The sequence below is a fragment of the Gekko japonicus genome, unplaced genomic scaffold (assembly GCF_001447785.1).
Source record: "Gekko japonicus isolate JY-2015 unplaced genomic scaffold, Gekko_japonicus_V1.1 scaffold204, whole genome shotgun sequence".
Lineage (NCBI taxonomy): Eukaryota > Metazoa > Chordata > Lepidosauria > Squamata > Gekkonidae > Gekko > Gekko japonicus.
Window position 1 is genome coordinate 628,618 of NW_015159716.1, and position 16,304 is coordinate 644,921.

At 47.2% G+C, this 16,304-nt stretch overlaps 1 protein-coding gene across 1 annotated transcript in view; it reads left to right on the forward strand.

The window, feature by feature from the left end:
• LOC107112121 (zinc finger protein 721-like) overlaps nucleotides 1–16,304 on the forward strand; it is a 51,062-nt gene that overhangs the window by 17,574 nt on the left and 17,184 nt on the right. Inside the window, exons 4-5 of the mRNA XM_015413232.1 lie at nucleotides 2,496–2,732; nucleotides 3,836–4,870. Coding sequence (XP_015268718.1) covers nucleotides 2,496–2,732; nucleotides 3,836–4,870 — 1,272 coding nt within the window. The remainder of the gene's footprint in view (nucleotides 1–2,495; nucleotides 2,733–3,835; nucleotides 4,871–16,304) is intronic.

Consider the following 16,304-nt stretch of genomic DNA (forward strand, 5'->3'; position numbering starts at 1 on the left):
TTCCCCCCCGAAATGACCTCTGCTCACCAAAGCTTATGCCACAACAAATCTATTAAGTTTTTTTCGAATGCCACAAGCTTTTGTTTTGGCAACAGTTAGTTGGGTATGGTGCCCTGAACGCTTTTGCCTGCTGATTTCTCCATAACAGATCTCTTGCTAAACAGACAAGAGAAGGGTGGTCTGGACTTGCTTTAATGTTTAGCCAGCTGGCCACCTTGTTTAGGAGGGCCGTTCTGCACATGCTTAAAGGTCTTCTAAAATCCGTTGGGAGAGTCTGCCTGCCTAAAGTGCCAATTTTGCAAGGCTTCGAACAACACCCAAAAGTGGGGACCCGAAGTGTATTGGAGGGGATACGATAACAGGGGTGAAGTTGGTTTGCGCCTGAATGGGAGACCTCTTGGTAGTCCCCTATAAACCGCCTTGAGTTCCGCAACACAAGCAATGCAGGGTACAAGTTTGACTTTTGTTGTTCAGTCGCACAGTCGAGTCCGACTCTTCGCGACCCCATGGACCAGATCACGCCAGGCCCTCCTGTCTTCCGCCGTCCTCTGAAGTTTGCTCAATTTCATGTTCGTTGCATCTATGACACTGTCTAACCATCTCTTCCTTTGCCGTCCCCGTCTTCTTTGGCCTTCAATCTTTCCCAGCATCAGGGTCTTCTCCAGTGAGTGCTCCCTTCTCATTTGGTGGCCAAAGTATTTGAGCTTCAGTTTCATTATCTGGCCTTCCAGGGAACAGTCAGGGTTGATTTCTTTTAGGATTGACTGATTTGATCTTCTTGCAGTCCAAGGGACTCTCAAGAGCCTTGTCCAGCACCATAGTTCAAAAGAATCTATTCTTCGGCGCTCGGCCTTCCTTATAGTCCAACTCTCGCAGCCATACATGACTACTGGGAATACCATTGCTTTGACCATGCAGACTTTTGTTGGCAGGGTGATGTCTCTACTTTTGATCATGCTGTTTAGGTTCGCCATCGCTTTCCTCCCAAGGAGCAGGCATCTTTTAATTTCATGGCTGCTGTCACAGTCTGCGGTGATCTGGGATCCCAGGAACGTGAAGTCTGTCTCTACTTCCACGACTTCCCCTTCTATTTGCCAAGGAGTGATGGGGCCGGATGCCATGATCTTAGTTTTTTTGATGTTGAGCTTCGAGCCCACTTTTGCGCTCTCCTCTTTTATACTGAGCAAGAGGCTCTTTAGGTCCTCTTCACTTTCAGCCATTAGAGTGGCATCATCTGCATATCTGAGGTTGTTGATCTTTTCCCCAGCAATCTTAATTCCCGCTTGTGATTCATCCAGGCCAGCATTTCGCATGATGTACTCTGCATATATATTAAATAAGCAAGGTGACAGTATACATCCTTGTCGTACTCCTTTTCCTATGCTAAACCAATCAGTTGTTCCATATCCGGTTCTAACTGTCGCTTCTTGGCCCTTATACAGGTTTCTCAAGAGACATGTGAGGTGGTCTGGTACTCCCATCTCTTTAAGGACCTGCCATAGTTTGTTGTGATCCACACAGTCAAAGGCTTTAGCATAGTCAATGAAGCAGAAGTAGATGTTTTTCTGGTACTCTCTTGCTTTCTCCATAATCCAGCGGATGTTGGCAATTTGATCTCTAGTTCCTCTACCTCTTCGAAACCCAGCTTGTACTTCTGGCAGTTCTCTACTAGTACTATTAATAAGAACTCGGGCTGCTTCAGGCCGGCGGTTGTTTGGAGTCCCGGCCGAGTGTCGCCGTCGGCCAGTAGAGGGCTCTGGCATTGCTGCGAGGCTTCTTTCTTTGTTCGTAGGGTCAGCCTTTAGGATTGAGTTTCCTGGGTCAGAGGTAGCTGCTGCAAGCTGCCGCCGCCTCCCCCTCTTCTTCTTCTTCCATCGTGGAGGGGGAAGCCCGCGCTCGACACCGGCTGTTCTCCAGGCGAAGGGGAAAGATCTCCGTCCGGGAATGATCCTCTAGCAGCCTTCAATGAATTGGGGAGGCGGGTGAAGGGGCTGATCCGGGCGGGGGGGGGGGGGGGGGGGTTCGCCCCTTTCGACCACTAAGCTCCGAGCCAAAGAAGGGGCTGCAATAGCCGCACAAAGGCGTCCTCTTTCTCTCCCCCTCCCCCTCTATTTTGGGTCGCCACCGGACAGGGGATTCCGCCGCAAGCTGCCTTTGCTGACCCGCATGAGCTCTGGCTGCCTTGATCGCCAGGTAGGGATGAGCAACCCCCGAATTGCAAACCGAGAGAGAGAGAGAAGCGTGGCCCAGTGGGGGTGGGGAAAGCACCCGATTTTTGTGCAGGCTCAGGTTTGCTCCTTTTGTAGCACGCCGCTCCGGCGGAACCATCCGGGCCTGGGGTGGGGTGGGGGGAGAATGGCTCCGGATTGCGGTGCTAGGAACCAGGTCGCTCCTCGCCGGCCGCCTCTGGCCTGGCGCACTGGTCTTGGCTCTCCTCTGTGCCAGTGCTGCAGCCGTAATCCGCATGCTGTGGGTGGCAGATCTCTTTTCTGTAGGGGGTTAGATCGGAGCCTTTCAACATGTGGCATGCTGAGGTAGGAAGGGTGGCTCTGAGCGTGTGCAGAGGACTTTTCCCTCCCACCGCGGCCCTCCCGGGACATCACACTTTGGATTTAGGGCTCTGTTTCAGGGGCACAAAATACATGCAAAGGATGCCCTATTCTCAGAATGCACCCAGGCCCTTTACATTCAAGCAATGTACAGGACAGCAGCAGCTTGTGGTAGGTACTGAGGTGTGTATCATTTGTAAATAATCCTGTTGGTTGGCAGCTTTGTTCCTGAGAAGGGGCCCTGAGTAAGCAAAGCAAATCTCAAGAGTTTGCGGTGCTGGAAGACTGGTTTTCTCTTGGTAGAGAGGAACTACTTTGAAAGAAGCCTGAGGTCGGGTGTGGGTGACAGTTAATCTTGAAGAATCCCTGTGGGGGATGGTCAGCCACCTCTCCTTCTAAGGAGCATGCAGGGTTGCAAAAGCAACCTTTCACAACATCGAGTGTTGCTCCTTATCTAGCCCAACAGTGGAGCGGCAACTGACAATTTGGGAGCTAAATCCAGCCCCACCAGAGATGCCAGTTGTCTGCTTCCCTTTTCAGGGAGCAGTGGGCCCTTTCTGAGGATGCTGCTGTGTGTTCTCACATTTTGGGGGCTGCATCTGAAACGATGCACGACTCTGGCAGGTGATGCTTTTGGCTTGTGTGGCTGCCCTGCATGAGGTTGGGTGTAGACCATTTCCAGATATTTTTGTGATTGGGGCAAACCCCAGCTTGGCATGCCACACTCCTTCCCAACAAGAAAGACTAGAAACTTGCTCTTTAAAAAGTAATTTTAAAACCTCCTTAGTGTTCTTAGGCCATTGAATGATGCAAGTGTTTTGGTCTTTTCTGTCCTTGTGATGCACACAAAACTCAGACAGCAGAGCAGTGGGCAGAGCTGAGCAGCAGGCCCTTCAGAGATTTTCGCTCTTATGATTTTGTGCTAAATGTTCTCTTCTAGGTAGAAATAGCTGGTCTGTCTTCCTAAGGCAATCAGGAGCAATTGGTCTCTCCATATTTTTTGCCAGTCCCAGTTTGAGGGCTACTTCCTGCATCACTTTTTCTCCTGTTGTATCTTCGAAGTAGGGAAACAAGTAAAAAGAGTGGAAGCATCCGAAAGTGACACTGACACTTGGAACTTGCTTTGGGGGTGCCACAATTTCCATGCATCAGGTTAATTGTGAAAGTTGTAAATTTAAAGCTGGATAAAGGTGCCGGCCATGACGATGTCGATTAATTTGTTGCGTGAGAATTCTCCTTCCCCACTTCTTTAAAAAAAAAACCCAATGTGGTTGATTTCCTGCTAGGTAAGAAGACGTCGCAAAATGAGCCACATGGAGGAGAACTTTAGCCCGGAGGAGGCTCGATCACAACTCGTGACCAAACGTAAACTCCTTAAGATGTTAAGCTTAAGTCCCGGACACAGTCAGTCTCGCGGAGGTGAAGTGAGGGAGAAGAAAATTCCGTCAATGACGTGGCCAGTGAAACCTGTCCAGACCATCAAGAAACGCAAAGTCTTTTTGGTGCATCGGGGGACTCAAACAGAAGAGATCCCCGATATTTGCATCGAGTGCGGGAAAGTCTTCATCCAGAACTCAAGCCTCGTCAGTCAGTGGCCAGTGCAGCCAGAGGATAAGCCGCACAAGTGCTCTGAATGTGGGAAAAGCTTTACAGTCCGCTCTAGCCTGAACCGGCACCAGAGAATCCACACAGGGGAGAAGCCGTATATATGTCTCGACTGTGGCAAACGGTTCAATGACAAATCCAACCTCACCCAGCACCAGCGGATACACACGGGCGAGAAGCCCTACGAGTGTATCGACTGTGGCAAAAGCTACAGCCGCAGCTCGCACAAGAAGAAACACCTGAAGGACTCGGTGGAAGAACAGATGGAGACGTGCACCTCGGGTGAGGATGGCGCCGATGCCAGCAGCGGTGGTGGTGGTGAGAAACCGAAACCAAAGCAGAAGCCGGAGGTGCTGAACACCTGCACGGAATGTTTGCGGAGCTTCAGCCACAACGCTGACCTTATCAAACACATGCGCATCCACACAGGGGAGAAGCCCTACAAGTGCAACATCTGTGAGAAGAGCTTCAATGTCAGCTCCAACCTCTTCAGACACCAGCGAATCCACACGGGCGAGAAGCCGTATGTATGCTCGGAGTGTGGGAATTGCTTCACTGACAAATCCACCCTGGTTCAGCACCACCGGATCCACACCGGGGAGAAGCCTTATGCGTGCCGGTTTTGTGGCAAGTGTTTCAGCCACAGCTCCCACCACAAGAGACACGAGAAGATCCACAACAGAGAGAACCCCTTGTTTGCTTATTCTGTCCCATTGTTTTAACAGGTTGTTCTCACGGTGCGGGAGGGAGCAAGGGGGTAAGGGACTGCACGCCTCGAGGAGCCTACTGATCTGAAGGATGCAGAAACTACCAGCCTGATTGATAGGAGACCGCCAAAGGACTCATCCATGACTCAGTACAGCTACTGGATATCAATGTGTTAAGTCTACACTGGTGGGTAGCTGTGTTGGTTTGAAGCAGCAGAACAAAGTTTGAGTCCAGTGGCACGTTTAAGACCAACAAAGTTTTATTCAAGGTGAGCTTTCATGCGCACGCACACTAACTCAGAAATAATGAAATGGCAGCTTTGTTGACCTTAAAGGTGCCACTGGACTCAGACTTTGTACTTAAGTCTACCCTCTCTTTAATGAGTTCAGAATGTGCTGTATATTCCAGTGGATGCTCAACATTTAACGAGCGTTGGCATTCACAATCCAATGTCAGTTATCCTAGCTGAATAGTGTGAATGAATGTTTGAAAATAGACTTGCCTAGCTTTGAGGCTTGTGCCCCTGAATGCTGACAGTCCCACAGAGGTGACGGCCAGTGGTCATTGGCCGAGTTTTGGTATGTGCTGACATTCACATGTGAATACCAACCTTCACCAAAGTAAGGGTGTTCTCTGTAACATAGCTAATATTTCCAAATAGTCCCTTGAATGGAATACTGTGAGAACTTGAGAAATTTTGTCTTATAACATTTGGGTTTTCGTCAAGGTCCTGCAGAATTAATAGATTGATATTCAGTTATTGCACTGAGTTGTGGGTGAACCATCTGTTGATTCTGCTCCAGAGTATTTTGGTTCGCTGGGCTTCTGTTCTTCTTTCTGGCTCTTCTGACTACCTACGCAAGCAAGGCTGCAGGTCTCTCTTTAAGAAAAAGACTCCCAATCTCTATGCAAAGACTCTCACGTGACGGAGAACCTGCCCACTTCCCTTAGGAGATAGTGCTAGTAGTAAATTAATCTCAGTAGCCTTATGCTTTGGGGCTTAACTTTTGGATGGTAGCTCCCAGCTATTGGATCATGCTGTATTAATTGTCTGATAAATTAGAAGAAAAAAAGCCCATGTTCTGTAGAAATCTACATGCCACATAGGTTTCTACAGAAAATTCATCTTACAGATGTCTCTTTGGTAAGCTAGATAGGTTGAATTCTCTTGAAGCATCCATAAAAGGCAAGTTTTTGAGACCCTGGAACTGTGCATTTTCCCCCTGCCCTTTGCTGCACTTTTTCAGCAGCATGGCTAGTAGAAATGGACATTGGAGGCAGAAGAGGCATGCTGTTCTATAGCAACAGGAAGACAGATTGTGCTTCTGTCACCCTAGAGACGGAGTGGTTATTGTGGCCTGGGATTTCAAAGGCAACAGATGCCATCATGTGCTCACACAGTGGACTGAGAACGTGGATGGGGTGTGTGTCTCTGTAAAGTATATGAATAAATATATATATGTACACGCACACAGAGAGGTTAAAAACCAAATTAACAACGTCAAAACTGAAGGTAACACAACATGCTCAGATTACTGGACCACCAAATTTTTATGAAAACAAAGCCGAATGAAATAGAGGACGGTTGACCTTTTGTAGTGAGTAAAGCACCCATAATCCTTATTCAGATCCTTAGAAACGGTATCAGATTTGTTAATGAGTTTGTGTTCTTGTAGAAGTCTTCTTTTATTTAAGAATTGCAGCCCTACAGACCAGGAGGGAGTGTTCAGGAAGAATGTGACATTCACTTGTTGGTTTCTGTATGTCCCCTCGTGTCATCTGGTTTATGTCTAGAAGTGAGTGATCGATTCTGATAAAGTTAGTGGTCCCTCCAGCCAGACTGGAGAAAAAAATTTTTAATTTGAACCTCAGCTTAGCTGTGGACCCACTGTGCCTCTGCTCCTCCTCTTTAAAAATAGGAGTGCCGGTGGTCTATGTAGCTGGGTAGTTGTGCTTAACTGTTGAAATAAGGCAGTGTTGGGACCCACCCTGAGCATTAGAAGCAAGGTGGGCCTACAAATTTAGATCTAATGGAGGTAGACTGAAATGGAAACTATAAAAATAACACAGTGGGAAAAAATTGGAATTAGCTGTCCATAGAAGACTGTTGTTTGCTATATCTGCGTAATTTTTGTGGTTAGCTTTTATTCTTTTCTGTAGGCATCCTTTATGAAAATGTTTGTCATTAATAGAATGTCTGGTAGGAAATCTAACCTTGGCTCTTTTGGCATATTATAGCAGTTGATTCTACGGGTTAATTAAACATTTTGGACTATTGGCTTTTTTTTTTTTTGGTTAAACCATCTTGAACGTGATCTAGAGGAGCAGGCAAATGGTGTCCCCTAATTCTACAAATATGAGGAAACAAAACCCCAGCATTTCTAGACCCATTCCTGTGTCCTGGAATCATTCTCACTGAATTCATTTTTAACACATTTCTGTCTGCTGTCTCCGTTTTGTATTTCAGAGGGCAAACTCTTGGCTAATATAGAGAGCTTTAGAATTCTTCTACTATTATTTGTAGATTACTCTTTTTTCTAGCATTGTGTGTTAATTTTTTCATTTGCTTAGATCAAGTCAACTTTACACAACATCACCCATTGCAAATGCTTCTGCTGCCCACATCATTTCTAAAATTCACCTGCAGTGTTGTCATAGAAATACGGTTTGTGATGTGGCACTGGTATGGCGCTTGATAAACCCTCTCCTAAGTGTTTTTGTGCCAGCACAGCTAGACTTTGGATCAGACCACAGTGGGTCTGTCTGCCTTGACAACCACAAATTGGTGGACCCAAAATTTCAAGTGAAATCGAAGGGGGTGGGTTTTTTTAACAGGTCAATAACCATGCAAGAGTGCTGCCCAGCATCCTGAGTCAGCAAACCCTTTTGTATTTGTGATGGCCTCTGGCAAAGAGGTTGACTTTTAAAAATCAGCTTAGGTAAATAAATGGAAGATAGGTCTATCAGGGGCTATTAGCCATGCCAACTAAGTAGAACCTACAGATTCTGGCTGAATGAAGTCTCCATGTACTGAGCCAGAGCATCTCTGAACCCACATCCTGGTGATGGTGAACTCCCATCAGGGCCCACTAAAGAACATCCCAAGGCCATCTGACTGGCCACTGCTGAGTAAAATCCTCATGCTCTTGTGTGCATCAGATGAAGTATGTGGATTATGTGTGCCCCTCCCTCCCCCTCCCGAATTCCCATAAAATTATACCCGATACGTCTAACCTTAGTGGTGACTGTAGGTGAAATGTTTTCCAGAACTCCATAAAGTTTTGCTGGTACTTGGTACCAATCTATTCCTCTCTACTTCTGCCACTGTGTTTCCTAACACAGAGACCCATCTCTCCCCCTCCCCAGGTGTTCCCCAATGGAAGGGTTTCAACAGTGGGCACAGCTCACAGTGAATGTGGGGATGCTCACACAAAATCTCAGAAGGGTGGTTTATGGAGGACCTGGGCTGTAGATGGGGGTGGGGTGGGGAGCAAAGTCAGCTTTTCCCTGAGTGACTGCAGTTAATTTAGAGCACAGCAATGTGTATATGTAGTTCACATCTTTCCTTTTTTAAAAAAAATTAGGTGATGTGGTGTAATGATTTTAAAGCAAGCCTTGCTATTGAAGTGAATGGAGAGTTATAATAACTTAAACTGACATAGTATCTAAGCCTTTCCCTGGTGAATGAAACCTTAATTAAAAAAATAAACTAAGGTTTGCTATTGTGCTATCTGCTTTCTTTCCCCCCTTTCTCTGTTCTGAATGCCTTCAGCTCTCCCGTTAATGGCTTACATTAGTTGTTTGACATAAGACATGTGGACTCCTTTTCAAAGGAGAAGACATCCCTCTGCTCGTAATTGGCTTGGACATCTGAATAGTACAGAGGCTGGTCATATTCTGCCCTTCCCAGGTGGCATCCTGGAGATATACTTTTTACCTGCTTCATCAGAAACACGGGGGCTGTTTCTGCTTTTCTTGGTGGTTCTTCCTCAGTACTGTCACTCACCCCCTTCCTCCACCTGTTGTGGGCAAGAGGGAAGCCATAGTTTAGATCCCACCCAGATTTCTGTGGGTGCAGGGGTGGGGCAGCTCCTCCCATGGCAGCTCCAATCAATCCCCAACCTGTTCTTCCTGGGACATGAGGGATCCCCAGGAATATCTTGGGGGGGGGGGGGAGAGCACTGGTGAAAATCACCCTCCTTTTTAACCTTGATGGGATCCAAGCCATTGTGTGCTTTTGTAGGTGGGAAATGGGAGAGATGCAATCTGGTGAAAAACTTGGCACAAGGTGTGGAGGCAGCTTCAGCTTCCCCTGTGGCAGGAGAATGAAAGGTAAATATAGATCACTTGTAATGAGGCACTTCTGTTAGGGGACCTCTTTCCACATTGGCAGCTAGCAACACACTGAGAATCTGATCTTTCAAGTGGGAAGCACGCTTCCGCACAACAAGCATGTGTTGAATATAATGGAAGCAGAGTACATTCTCCTCCTAAACCATATGTAAAGTTAGCAGTCGCAGGTTGAGGGCATGGTAGGATTTCCTAGTTTCTTGGGGATATACATACGAAGAAGAAAAGAAGACTTTTATATCCCGTTTTCTTCTGCTTTAAGGAGTCTCAAAGCAGCAGCACCTTCCCTTCCTCTCCCCACAACAGGCACCTTGTGAAGTAGGTGGGGCTGAGAGAGTTCTGAGAGAACCATGACTGGCCCAAGGTAACCCAGCAGGCTTCATGCGGAGGATTAGGGAATGAAACCCCGTTCTCTAGATTAGAGGATGCTGTTCTTAACCACCACACCACTGCACACATGCACAAATTCACACTCTTTTAGGAGTGGTGAATGCAGAACAACCATCATCTTCCAACTCTCACTAATATGAATTAAAATTCCTACACCATGCAGAAGAATGCATAGGTTGCATGTGCAACCCTTTAACCACTCCTTTCCTCTTGATGTCAATGGGGTTAAAGTAGCTAATCCACATATTTTAGAAAAAACAGACCCTTGATTTATCCACTCCTCTTCAGTTGTCAGTTAGTGACTAGTTTTGCCTTGGGGCCATGCGGCCATTAAAGCAGTCATTCTTTTCACTGGTCAGGAAGTGCGTTCTCTCCCCGTATTTACAGATGTACTGTTTCTGATCACTCCTGGAATTTTTCCTCATACTTCTTTTCGGCTGTACAACAAACAAAAATGTACATGTCTACTAAGGTTCTTTCCCTTTGTCTTCAGCAACATAACTTCTTTTCTTTGCAGAGCTGAAGGGAAGTTATGAGCTGGGAAGGTAAGGTTTTGTGTGCTTAAAATGATACATGTAGGCCATGGGAGACCTCAAGAAGTTCAGAGACTCTAATGGGTGCCCTCTGGGCATGCCCCAGTTTCTCTTCAGGGTTTTTTTTTTGGGGGGGGGGGGTTCCTGTCAGTGAAATGAGGACATTCACAGGATGAAGATGGTGATGTGTGATGTCCTTTAGCATTCAAACAGCAATACTTCCCCTCAAGTCTTGAGGCCAAACTGGGTGTGAGGAGGGCAACCACATTTGTTCATGTATCTGTTCTGTTCATGAGTTATGTATGTGTGGAGACTAATGGGTCAGGAAAGCTATGCGGTCCTTCCACTCTGGCACGAAGGTACCTCAGTTCTGGGATTAGAGCTGGGGCTGGAGAAAGATGTGAAGTGACAAGAATGTGGGGAAGTCAAGCAGGGAAGGTACTGCTTCCTTCATCCAAGAGCACTTTTGTATTTTTACATTAGTCCCACTCTCTTTTCGTGGCCAGTGGGGTAGAGACATGATACACAAGTGGGTAGGCAAGAGACTAAACATGGCTGTCCCCACCAGGGCTGGATTCTGTGGTAAATTTCCACTAATGGAAGAAGGGAGATTTTTACCAATTCCTGTTCCACTCCTGCTCACCACTCCTTATGGTTGCCAACCTCCAGGTGAGGGCTGGCAATCTTGCAGAATTACAACTGATATCCAGACTACAGAGATCAGTTCCCCTGGAGAAAATGACTGCTTTGGAGGGTGGCCTCTACGGCATTCAACCCAGCTGAGGTCTCTTCACTCCCTAAATCCAGTCCTCCCCAGACTTTACCCCCAAATCTGCAGAAATCTGGCAACCCTATGCCTTAGGCTGTTTCATTTTTGGCTACAGGGAGAGGGAGGCAAGGAGGCCTCATTCCAATGACAGAAATGCCTTCAGGTTGCAGAGATTTACTGTTAGCAGAGATTGACATCAGCATCCAAGCCCTTGTGGGAGTTTGGCATTTATATAAAATGTTTATATTTAATTTTAAAATGTAAATGCTGCCTTTCCACCCAAATAGGGTTCATGTTCTCTTACAATGAACCAAGGCAGTTAAGCGATCAAGGTGTTACAGTACAACTAGTCGTGAGATTCCTTTAGAAAGGAGATGGTATGCAAGCTGTGGGAAATTTTCTTCTGTCACATTTGTATCCTGTTCTTCCTCCGAGCAGTTCAGTGTGGTGTACGTGATGCTTGCCTTCCCCATGCAGAAAGCCACTGTGATGCTCAACTAGGACTGAGGAGAAATTCCTGTAAGTGCTGAAATCCAATTGATTGTGCTTTCCTCACGATTGCACCTCTTTGGTGGAGAGAGGGTTTTGTCTGACACAGCTAGAGACCTCACCGAGCCAAATGCAGACCGTGTATTTTTATCGGGCCCCTGGTAAATTGCCATACATCATGACAGGTGCTCTGTGATTTACATGGTGCCTCACAAGTTGTGTGGGTCCCTCTAAGAGACTCAGGAATGCTGCCTGTACAATTATTCTCCAAGTAGAAGCCTCTGCAGTTAGGTATTTCAGCCCAAGTTTGGCCCTGGAGGTAGAGAGCACTGAGGAAAACAGCCCAAAGTTAGCTTGGCTGCTGCTGTATCATTGGATTAGGCAATTTGCTTTCCTTTGTAAGGACCTAAAGCTATGAATAATCTCTGCTGGAGTCCTAGCAGAATTGCTGCAAACCACAGTAAGTGGAGATGGACCACTGGTCTGAGTCAGTAAAAAGTTCCTAAAAATAAAGGCTGGTGAATATCTTGGTTAGCAGTGTTGGCTCCAGTTCAGAAAGCCATCTGTTCTAGACAAGATGTTGGAAGAAAACCTTTTAAGATAAAGATAAGATAAACCTATCAATGGCTATTAGCCTGGATGGCTAAATAAAACTGGGAGTTACTGTATTATTGAATTTCAGCTGCTGGGGGCAAAACAGAGGGGAGCGCTATATTCCCTTACTACCCTGCTTGTGGGCTTCTCAGAGGCATCTAGTTGGCCAGAGTGAGAAAGAGGATGTTTGGACTGAACAGGCAGGAAGGGGGGAAGTCAGTCAAATTGCTTTCCAGACTTACCTCAGCCCACTTTCACACAAATGCTAATAGGTCTAGACAATGAGATGGAATTTGCTGCCAGAGGATGTAGTGATGGCCACAGGAATAAACAGCGTTAAAAGGGAATTAGATTCATGGAGGGGAGGTCTATCAGTGGGTACTAGCCATGGTGACTGTGCAGAACCTCTGCATTCAGAGGCACTCAGCCTCTGAATCCCAAAGCCAGGAGGCAACATCAGGGGAAGGCCTCGGCCTCTATGCCCTGTTGCTGGCCATCCAGAGGCCACTGTGTGAGACCAGATGCTTGTCTGATTCCTTAGGGCTCTTCTTATGTTAAGCCGGCTGAGGAGAAAAGTGGGGTATAAATACCTAACTAAATCAATACATTCCAATCTCCACACACACATGGTGTCTTGAAGTCACCAGCACGTAGGTGTGCTACATTAGCACAGCATCCTTCCAAGCTGCAGATCCTGGCTGTGCACTTTTGAAGTGCATTTCAATATGAGGCCAGGGCACGTGGAATCTGGCAGAGGTCAGGTTTAAAACAAAAATCACGCCAGACGTCGCTGTTTAAACCAGACCTCCCACTGCTCGCCTGACTCTTGTCCTGGCCTGTAAAGCATCTCTCGCTTCTAGCCTGTGCCACAGATTTCCTGCCATCACGTCTCTTCATACTGCAGCGCGCAGAATTCTGCTAGTACTGACTTCTACCCCACCCCCCATCCCTGCTCCCTGCAGTTAGCATCTACTTGGCGGGAATGGGGGAGATGCAGCTGTAAATGGGGGGTGGGGTGGGCTGGCTCCGTCCTTGCTGCCGCCGGAGGGCCCCGGCTATTGCTAAGGGAGGAATTTCTCTCCCTCTTTCCTTAACGTTTGCTGCTCAGCCTTCTCAAAGATTGAGCTTCCTGGGTCAGAAGAAGCTGCAGCCGCCTCCATTGTGAGCTCGATTTCTTCACCTAAGTCGTTTCCTCCCTCTGACCGCCGAGTTGCGCTTCCTCCTGCTGCTGCCAGGAGGAATCAATCAGCTACAGGGTGGCTTCCCTGGAACCTGGAAAGAGCGGGAGCGGGGAGCGGGTTGCGTGCCACGGGTGGCGAGGGTTGCTCTGAATTGAGCTAATCTGAGCGGGTGTCAAAGTGCGTTTTTGCACAAGGCGGCCCGCCATCGGCCGCAAGGTCTGGGTTTAGAAGGCTTGCAGTGTTCAGTCCCTTTCAGGCTGGAGGGGGATGGCTGCTGTTAGTCTCTGTGTGTAAACAGCGTGGGGCGTCAACTGAGGCACAGGTTCTGACTGTGTACCACTTAAAGGCATCTTTGTTTTGTCCCTTGCTGCTTTTCCAAGCCGATGGGACGTGGGGGTGGTAGTTAATGATGATCCAATGGATGCCTTGGTTGACCCATTTCCAAATCTGCAAGTCATTTGCTGGGTCTTAGACTTTGCCGTCCCTGCCTCTTGTTTGTGTGCTTCCTAATTTATTTAGTACTCCCCCCACTTCCTCTAAGAAGCGCAGGGCAGAACACATAGTTGTCTCCTCCCGTCTTATCCTCATAACAACAACCGGATGAGGTAGGTTCATCTGTTCATCTCAGAGTAAGTGACTAGCCCAAGATCACCCAGTGATCTTACATGATAGAGTGGGGATCTGAACCTTAGGTCTCCCAGATCCTAGTCCAACACTATAACACTACACACACACTGGTTTTCCTATCCTGAGCTGGATAGCTCAGGCTAGCCTGATCACGTCAGATCTCAGAAGCTAAGCAGGGTCGGCCTTGGCTAGTATTTGGAAGGGTGGCCTCCAAGGAATACCAGGATCATGACGCAGAGGCAGGCAATGGCAAAACCACCTCTGAAGCATCTCTTGCTTTAAAAACAAGTCACCACCTAGTGGGTATATAATGCTAACAGAGCTAGAACTTCTGGCGGACAGACAATCTCAGGATCTCCTGGCGATACTACACACAATGCCATATGATAATTAATTAACTGGCTTTCCTCATTCCTTTCTATTTAGGGAGGGTAGGCATTTCAAGGTGAGGGTTTAATCTCTGGTCACTTTTCCTTTCCCAATCTTCTTAACACCCATCGTGGAAAATGGCTGGAATGTAGTCAGAGATGCACCAAAAAATCTTAGAATAGAATCGTAGAGTAGAAAGGGGCCATACAGGCCATCTAAGTACATCCTCTGAGCAATGTTCCCTCTAAGCTGTGGAGTCTTGTGAGCAAGAATTCTACTTTGTGAGCTACGGGCATTAAAGTTGAGAGCGAGCCATTTGGCTGCTGCATAAATTAGGTTTGCTCTGGAGCCATCCTCCCTGAGCTGAGACAGAAATGTGTGAACCGGAGGCTAGAAAACTGTGAGCCAGCTCACACTAACTCAGCTTAGAGGGAACACTGCCTCTGAGTCCTGCTCAGTGCAGGATCGGCCTAGAGTATCCCTGACAAGTGTTTGTCCAGCCGCTGCTTGAAGACTGCCAGTGAAGGGAAACTCACCCCCTCCCTAGGCAGCCCATTACACTGCTGGACTACGCCTCCTGTAAAAAAAAAAATCCCTAGTATCCCGCCAGTACCTTTCTGCCCATAGTCTGCAAATTACAAAAGTAGTTAAAAAAAATAGATTGGCTTTTGCTCGCTGGGGCTCAAAGCACTTCCTAAGCAAGAAAATCCAGCACTTATATAATATAGCCAAGACAAGGGGTGAAAAATACACTAACAAAACTGACAGATTTCAAGGCCCTTTTTAACTGTAAGTCAAACGGGAGGTGTCAGAGACCCGAGCACGGGTCCCCCCGGGGTTATTGCTCCTGGTCCCCTGCATGGAACCCCTGAACAATTTCCCAGACCTTTGCGTCCTCGAGGTTGGAAGCACACAAGTAAAACAGACCTTGTAAAAATCTATGAAGCTTTATTAAATGATTAAAAGAACTGACTATGCAGCACAGTCGTATGGTAGCAATAAGAAAACAAAGCAGCTAACTTTTCTATCTAGTACATTGAGTATCTTAGTATTCGATGGTCAATTCCTTGCAGCATAAAACCCACACAGTAGCATAAAAGCAATCTATGTGTTACAATCCACGAAGCATAATGTATCTGAGCATGCTAGCATGGTAGCATAACCCTCTATAGCTTCTTGCGCTCCAGCATCAGGCGGTCTCTCAGGTCCAATCAAGGCTCTTCTTTGTTGGAACTTCCCAGAGGTTGGTAAATACTCATAATTTCCCCCTCCCACCTGTTTATACAACTGAGCACAGGTTCCCAGTTACCACATTCCTGAGTCTGGCCTTGAAAGGGATAAGGATGGTAGCTGCCAGGACAAGGAGGCTGGCATCCCTACCCCTCATGGGTTAACATGAGTATTAGAAGGGAGGGTGATTATTTGGAGAAAGTCTGTTTCTAAACCGTGGAAAAGACCGATGCAAACCTGAAGCATCTGAACAAACTCTGGGCACTTCACACGAGGTTGTCTTCTACGGTGAACAGCAGCCATAATGTGGGAGCCCAGACAGAGCAAATCTTTGCCCGGCTCCTGACAGGGACAGTGTCAGGAGAGCCAGTTTGGTGTAGTGGTTAAGAGCGCGGACTCGAATCCAGGTTTGATTCCCCACTCCTCCACATGCAGCTGCTGGTGTGACCTTGGGTCAGTCCTAAGTTCTCTCAGAGCTGTTCTCTCAAGGGCAGTTCTGGGAGAGCTCTCTCAGCCTCACCTACCTCACAGGGTGTCTGTTGTGGGGAGGGGAAGGGAAAGGAGATTGTAAACCACTCCTTCGGGTAGTGGAGGGCGGCGTATAAATCCAATATCTTCTTCTCTTCTTGACATGGAAACGTCTGCATGCAGAGTGGGCCCTCTTCTATAATGAACTCACAGTCCTTTACGTGTTACAAAGCTGTACATCTCTGGCCATTTCTGACTGCTTTTCTACTTGTCATTTGAGAATAAGAATGGGGGAAGGTTATTTATGTATTTACTTACTTCATTTGTACCCCAGCTTTCTCCCTGATGGGAACGCAAAGCAGTTTACATCCTCTTTTTCTCCTCCATTTTATCCACACAACAACCCCATGAGGCAGGTCAGGCTGAGAGTGTATGGCAACCC